Source organism: Theobroma cacao, chromosome 10, assembly GCF_000208745.1.
Source record: "Theobroma cacao cultivar B97-61/B2 chromosome 10, Criollo_cocoa_genome_V2, whole genome shotgun sequence".
Lineage (NCBI taxonomy): Eukaryota > Viridiplantae > Streptophyta > Magnoliopsida > Malvales > Malvaceae > Theobroma > Theobroma cacao.
The window spans coordinates 10724513-10732324 of record NC_030859.1 but is presented as its reverse complement, the minus strand read 5'-3'; the positions used below and the strand labels follow the sequence as shown (position 1 = coordinate 10732324).

Sequence of the window (7812 nt, the reverse complement as noted above, 5' to 3'; positions counted from 1 at the left end):
AATGATGGTACTCAACAATCTTCTAAGCAAAATCGTATCGAACTTAATCCAAGTACTCTTCTGATAAATCCTAAATTGAGAAAAAAAATTAATTATTATTTATTATTTTAGTTATGACACCACTCAAAAAATTTTCTAAATCCGCCTTGTATATATATATAAACCTAAGTAAAAAAGTGAAGTAGAAGAAAGAAAATTGGAAGATTTGACATGCAGCGTTTCTAACTCTTTGCAACAATGAAATTTTTCTTTATTATCATTATAATATGTTAATTAAATATATAAAATAGACATAATACTTAGACAAATGATTAGTAAGCCCATTCCAGTTTAAGGTACTTCAAGCCAAGCTAAAATGAGAGGCTATGAGTCTTATTCAGAGACAAGGGCATAACTTCCCAAGAGAAAAACATAATATTGCATAGAAAAAAAAAAACTTGTTTTTCCAAAATTACAACACTATCTCAAGTCAACAAAATAGATTTACAACTGCTCCTAAGCTACAATCCAGTTGGGTGATATTCAACTAACAGGAGGTTAGAGCAGTTAATTAGGTAGCCCATCTTAAGCCCTCCACACTTAGTCATCTAATCTTGAGTAAGTGTCTAAGTTGTCTTATGCTACGGCTTTTGTTCTTGCTGTCTAGCGACACAAGTTATTCGCACTGATATTTAGAGCTACTTAATTGTTATAGTTAACTGTTGGATAAAAGTGATGCTTCCATGTCTTCCTCTGTCTCCTGGATTGAGTTTTCTCCTGGTTGGAGGAGACAAGCAAAACACAAGGATATCACCTAAAATTGGACAGGCAAAAAAATGTTGAGAATCAGTCCAGAGAGACAAAACGAGACTGAGATAGAGATAGAGATAGAGATAGTAGTTTGGGCTTTACCAAGCATATGGATGCAACTATGATACTAAAACCTTTGCAGTTGAAAGGGGCATTGCTAGATAGGAACCATGCTGAAATAACACTTTCAAGCAGTGAGCAATTGAATCAAAGTGCTTTATCCTTCAATCAAGGATCACACAATCAACTTACAAGTCAATGGACTCATTGCAAGTGGTGATAACAAACTTGCCATAGCTTGAACACCTGCAATAAATCCCTGCACTGTTCCCTGTGATACCCAAAATTTTATGCAAGACGACAAAGAGGCAATGGAAATTAGCCATGTCTGGAAGGAGTTTAAAGAAAGGATGAAATTCCAGCAAGTCATCTGCTTATAGAATAAACTCTTGCAAGTTTATCTACATTCTTAAAGTTAAAAGCCAAAGAAAAGAAACAACATAAAAAAGTAGATGCTTTTGAAACCTGATCAGTTACGCTTGATGCCTTGGAGATGATAGCATAAGTCTGAAAACAGAAATTTAACAATGCAATGATCATTCACAATCAATCCGAGTTGATTTATAATTATGCTTATTTCTGGACACAATGTTTATGTAATTCAGAGATTGAAAACGAGAAATTAAGGGAAATGCTACTTACTGAAGGTTTCACAAGCACATAAATGACTCCAAATGAGGCACCCAAGTATGGAACCTGCATATTGATATAATACCTCTTCTTGTTCAGTCTGGGAGGGGAGAAGAGAAGCTGCTGGATTTGTAGTAAGGTAATCTACCATATTGCTCCTCATTTTAAAATAAATGTTTTAATTTCTAAATATGCATGCACTTTACCGGAAAATGATTGGTTCCTTTGATCCTGTTACAGAAGTGAGAATCTTTGGATCTAAAAGTTTATGCCGAAAGGTAAGGCTCAACCAACATATAGCAATACAAACCTATCTCAAGTAATTCACCAATGTCATCTTTCGAAACTACAAGTGTTGATATATCATAAATAGGTGAGAAATTGGTGTTACAGAAAGTTTTGGTAAGCCTATCATATGAGCTGAAATTTCATGCAAACAAATTATATACAGCTACATACCCAGGGTGCCCAAGCCAAGCCATTGAATAGTGCCTACACATTAAAAAAGCAATATTAGATTTTTTTTTTCTTTTTCCTTTTTTTTCCCTGTTTCTGAGTGAGGAGCATGACAACTTACGTAAGCTATTGATGCGAGTAAGGCAATGCATAGTATCACCTTCTCTCCAACCAAGGGATTGATTAGAGGAAGCACCAAAATCTAGCAGGAGCAAAGCATAACACAGAAAATATGTCATGTTAAAGACTGTTTTCAAAGAACTCCTACAGGGAATATTGAAGAACAATCAGTGGTTTTGTATTAGCAATTAGACGAGATGAACGAAAGACATCAAAGACCTTTGCTTCAATGCCACTTAACAGTTGAGTGAATTTACTGAACATAATGTGAGAAGTTGTAGTCTTCATCAACAAGGCTTGTAAAACCCTTAACAAATAAAGAACATAATAATCTTGGAGAGAATACACACCTGAGAAGCAATTGAACCTATTCCTACCATCATCAGAATTTCTGAAAACTGGTCCTTGTCAAAACCGAAAGCTGCTTTCAGATAGTACTGCACAGGTAGAAGTATGACAGGCAATAAAGCAATTAGGTTAAACAGAAATCACCTATAATTTCACCAAAAATTGCAGTACTAATTAAGGTTGAATGGCAATTCATTATGTCTGAATAAAGAATTCCAAATAGTATTAGTGAATTAATCCACACTGCCTATATTAGGAAACCTCTGGGTTCATGTTCTCTTGAAAGTTGATCATTAACCTTTTGTTTATGTATAATATTAGAGACATGTGAAGATGGTAAAATCATTGGCCAGATATAAAAATGGTGAAATAAATTTTCAGAAAACAACAACTTGCCCTCATTTCAGAGGTTTATGAAAGCATCTCCCCTTCTCTCCAGCAGTATCATCTCTCAAATTGGAAATGCAGACCATCCCCTCAGTGAAGCACTGAAGGCTGTGCGTCCCTAGGTAATAGGACTTTTGCTTCACAATTCAAAAGGAAATAAAAATTTCATAATTCCACCTTGTTCCTTAATAAAGAAGCTTTTTGTTGTTTCTCATAGTTATTTAAAATCAGAGCTCAACAATTTTGGCATCTTTGGTCATAGAATTATGAATATTGTTGCCTAATGCAAATAAACATAGTTTCTGCATTTCCTTTTTCATTATCTTTTCAACCCACATGATGTGCTACACAATTTATAATATTAGCTGAATATTGTTGAAATTCACATATAAGTGATATGCCATATCAGTTAGAAGTGGGAAGTAAAAGTGGCATATATACATGAAGGGTTCAAGAAACCCATTATCTTAGGTTTTTGGGTTCAAGTAGTGTCCGACATGTATATATAAGCTTCTTCATGTGATCCCTACTGGCTCACAGATTGTCTTCTACCCCTAAGATAAGCCTATAACTATTTCACAGAAAAGAGGAGGGTAATCCCTGTTTTAGTCTAATAGCTTAAGATTCTTGTGGTAAACTCTAAAACAGTCTAATCATTTCCCATCCATAAGAGAGATATATCTGAAGGCTTAGAAATGGTGAATATAACAACAATAATCAGAAAATTTTATATTATATATTGACAGAAAACTTACCAGTAAGATGGAAGTAATGCCAGACGTTCCCAACTCATAGAAGAAGGAAACGAATGAAATGCCTCGAAGTGTTGGGCTGAGAATTTTGTTAAGGAAAAGAAAAGGAACCCTTTGTTAGACAGCTATTTGATTATTCACATATAGAAGAATGTCTGAAAAGGACAATATGCTAGTTGACTCCAAATATGAAGATGGTAACATCCAAAAAGATTAATAAAGAATTGAAGATGTATCTTGAAGCATCAACATAGATAAAAATGCTAAAGTACCTGCTAATAACTATTCCTGCAGCATCTTTCATTGATTTATATCTTTTGTTGAGAACCTTCATTGACTTAGTTAAGCAGCCTGAATATTGTTCCCTTGTGGTATCTATTTCAACTGTCTCAACCAGGAAGAATTGCATATACACTGGACAAAAAATCAAGAGAACTATTGAAACCTGGAACAGCCAAGAAAATTAAAAAAAAAGCCATCAAAGTCTTGGAGAATAGTGGGATGAGAAGGTAGCAGATATGGTCATGATAATAATGTCAAAGCATGGTACAACATACCAGAAAAATGTACTTCTCAGGAAGAAAACGTGCCAGAACATTTCCTAAGACATGGGAGGCAGAAAACAGGCCGGTAATCAAACTAAATACTGCAGCCCTGTTCCTGACACTGACAACATCTGCCTGGCAAAGGAAGGGAAAATGTGATAACTGCCATCCATGATTTTCTATCAGTGAGAAATAACTCTTACCGCATAAGCAACAGCAATGCAGAAAATGCTTCCCTGACTTATAATATATGAAATTGTACGAAGCACATAATAGATGTACACAAATTCTCTGGACTGATTCCAGGCAAGTAAAGCTGCAAAAGAAGTTGAAAAAATATATATTAAGAATATGAATTACAGTGATATACTACACGTCAACGTCTAGAAAATGAGAAGCAATGTGCCTCAGCTTTTTTCAATTTCAAATGGCTTAGATAACTCAACATGTGTATCAATAATTATGCTGAAGTTACTGTGCTTTCATTTCTTGCGTTTTAAAGTGAACATAAACCACTGGTACAGAGACGTTTCATGAAAGGGCCACTTGATTAAGTTTCAAGTAGAAACAGATTCATGTAGAAACATCTCATTAGTTTAAAAGACAATTGTTATTGTGCAATAAAGTCTCAGAATCTGAAGCTAAAGTTGTCGGAGAACTGGCCGTGTCACTTTTAATCCCATGACTGGAGTGTCTGAAAGGATTCAGGTGGCCAACCTTAATAATTTGAGTCCCTAAATTGCCATATCACATCTGCCACGTCCATACATGCAGATATAAAAGGCCAGATATATTTAATCAACTCAAAAGATATTTTTCACCACATTAAGTATGCTACAGCAATAAACTCTTAAAAAATGCTGATCTGAAATCTAAACATACCAAAAGGAACTATGGTTGTGGAGACTGTCAAAAGGAGCAATGGTTTGCGCCCATACTCATCTGCAAGCTGACCCAGAAGTGGAAGAACCAGCATTTTTAAAACTCCAACGACCTACAAGCAATAGCATTTACCCAAAAGCCTACCACTGAAGTTAATTATAACAGAAGAAAAAGAAAACGAAAGGTAAAAGTAAAGTAAATTTTAAGTATCATTTCATTCCTCCTGATTATCATCTTCTGCCATAGTTTTTCAGAGTCATCAACATGAAATTATTCTGAGACATCCTCCCAACTGAAAATTTCATTCTTACTACCTGAATTTGCATTTTCTATCCCTTTTCTTGTCCTTTATCCATTTTAAGCCACATAAACAAAAATTTGATCTCACTGCTAACTGCCTGCAAAGATTCATATTCTGTCTTTCCTGGTCAACATTATTTTCATCTTAGTGTTAAACACTCAAGCAGTATTCTAGACCAACTACGAGTATTCAAAATAATCCTAAACAAGAAATAGAATTAGTATCATATTAAATTCCAAGATAGCCTAAAAAGTAGACCCTAAAGTTTATTGGCAGCCTATGTATGCAGCTGTTGACAAAGTAAGTAGTTTTCAACATCATGGCTTGCTTAAATTAAAAATCAACTGCCAATGCAACCTTACATTTGAATTAGGATGTTAAGAGTTTTGAAGACATCAAGAGAGGAAGTTAGGGACCTTGATCTGCTCTGTTTATTTATTCTTTATTTATTTAGTTTTTGTATGAGAGGACTCACCCAGGTTCACCCTGTGCCCCATGTTTTACACCCAACAAACTTTTTTCCAAATTGGAAAGCTAGTCATAATCAATCATGCATCCCACTCTGTGGCTTTCATCCAGTTCAAAACTGAAGAAAAAGTTAAAGTTTAAGCAACTAAAGAACAAGTTGCAGTAAAGAATAATTAAGGGACCACAACGTGGCAACTATAGGAACTATAATCATAACTGGAAAGTATAAAATTTATGTACAAGGAACTATCATCCCACTATCCTGAAGTCTACGAATCTTAGTTTATTCTGTAATTCAAATTACAATCATAGTTTAAAAAATGAACGAAACCCACTTCAATGATAACCATATGTCCACTTTTCTATTTGTGGGGACATAAAATTTAGTAATTCTTTTCTATTTGCTGCTGCCTGTTAGTCTAATGGCTTAATGCTCTATTGCTCGGTTAGTTTGGTTGGCTGTCCAAAGGAAAGTAATTATACTGGACAGTCCATAAATCCAATATTATAATCAAAGAAAGGCATGAAAAATAACACAAGAAGAAATTCAACAGCTGTGGCAGAAGCACCTGATTAGGGAGGACAAAGGAGAAGAAATCAATTTTGAAAAATTAAAAAAGAAAATGGAGTAATTTGAACCACAAAATTGACAAAAACACCTCTAAACCAAGTTTCCTTCATGATGACATGCCGAGTAAATACAGAAAGAGGAAGTCCAAAACAATGGAAAAGAAGAAAAAAGAGAAAAAGGATTGTTGCAGTGCAGCAAAAGGAATTAACCAACCGTTTGTTGAATGCCGCTGATGTAAATAGCTTCAGAGCAAGTAGATTGGGAAGGACATAAAGCAGCAGTGACAACATCAACAAGAACAGAAACAGTCATCTCCTCAGCAATCCAATGAACACAAAGTGGCAGCAACAAGTGCAGCAAAGGCCTCAGCTCCGTAAACCCACCACAGTTCCAACTCATTCTCACTCCCATTACTGATCTCGAGAAATGAAGTAACTAAAACTGGATCAACTTTAGTTTGATTTTGATGTTTGGGGTGTACGTAAGGGTACATAAGAGAGAAAAAAAAGGGGGAGAGTGAGTGTGAGCGTAGACGTCCACGTGTTGGCTTGGGTTGGTCGTGTGTTTTGGGGTTGGGGGCCTGAGCAAGTTTCATGCTTTGGGGTCAGTCAGTACTCAGTTGAGTCGGTGACTCGGATGTAGGCCATGCATGTCCTACGGACTGCCCGGGTAATGCCATTCTACTTGGTTGCTCCAATGCCATTCTCACTCCTAGATTAACTGTTATCTCATACTTTTTAAGTGTTATTTATTTCTTTTTGAACATACAAACTTGAATCTTCTTACCTTAACATAATGTTCAAATAAGTTTTTAAATTATTTAAAAAAAATTTAATAATTTTTTATTTTTGATTACATTAAATTAAGTTTTTTTATTTTTATTTTGAAGTAAATAAATTTTTATAATTAATAATTAATTAATTATTATTAATTAAAATACGATTTATCATTTTATATTTATACAGCGTTGATGTAAAACGTAAAAAATGTTACTTGATCATGTTATCATGTCAAATTTATATGTTAGGTCTTTATTAATAGTGATATATCAACATTTCATATCATCATTAATTATGATATATTAACATGTCACGTCAACGTCATATAATATAAAATAATAAATAATATTTTGAATAACTCAATCATTAATTATAAAATTTTATTTGATTTAAAACAAAAAATAAAAAAACTTATTTGATTTAAAATAAAAATATAAAAATTTGACTTAAAGTAATAAAAATATAAAAATTTATTTTAATTTTTTAAAAAATTAAAATTTTTTTTGATATTATGCTATCTATTTATAAACCTTTGGATACATGCTTATCTCGACCATAGAGCCAGCCCTTTGAGAGAGGGCGAAAAACGGCACCGTCCAAAAGACCACTAAGTGTTTCAAGGCTTGGTTCACTACTTACATTATCACATCACGGAACATGACAAGCAAGTAGAGGATAAGAGCAGCAACTTTTATGCTTCCTAGGCTTGATCCTATACCCATAA

The 7812-nt window shown here is 34.1% G+C and overlaps 1 protein-coding gene across 1 annotated transcript; it reads right to left on the bottom strand.

Moving 5' to 3' along the window:
* On the bottom strand, positions 379–6877 carry LOC18586746 (hippocampus abundant transcript-like protein 1). The gene is made up of 14 exons (XM_018128956.1): positions 6523–6877; positions 4970–5081; positions 4291–4403; positions 4100–4222; positions 3815–3987; positions 3546–3621; positions 2406–2492; positions 2057–2137; positions 1939–1971; positions 1492–1545; positions 1315–1356; positions 1042–1120; positions 892–962; positions 379–793 (listed from the first exon to the last, which is right to left on the bottom strand). Exons 1-14 carry the CDS (start codon positions 6718–6720, stop codon positions 695–697), a joined length of 1341 nt encoding a protein of 446 aa, XP_017984445.1. The 5' UTR covers positions 6721–6877; the 3' UTR covers positions 379–694.

Excerpts from the sequence above, each read along its gene's own strand:
- LOC18586746 (XM_018128956.1), bottom strand. The coding sequence starts at position 6,720 with ATGGGAGTGAGAATGAGTTGGAACTGTGGTGGGTTTACGGAGCTGAGG. Across the intron at positions 3,988-4,099 it reads CTGAGAAGTACATTTTTCTG|GTTTCAATAGTTCTCTTGAT; the intron begins GTATGTTGTACC and ends TGGCTGTTCCAG. Across the intron at positions 3,622-3,814 it reads GCAGGAATAGTTATTAGCAG|CCCAACACTTCGAGGCATTT; the intron begins GTACTTTAGCAT and ends CAAAATTCTCAG.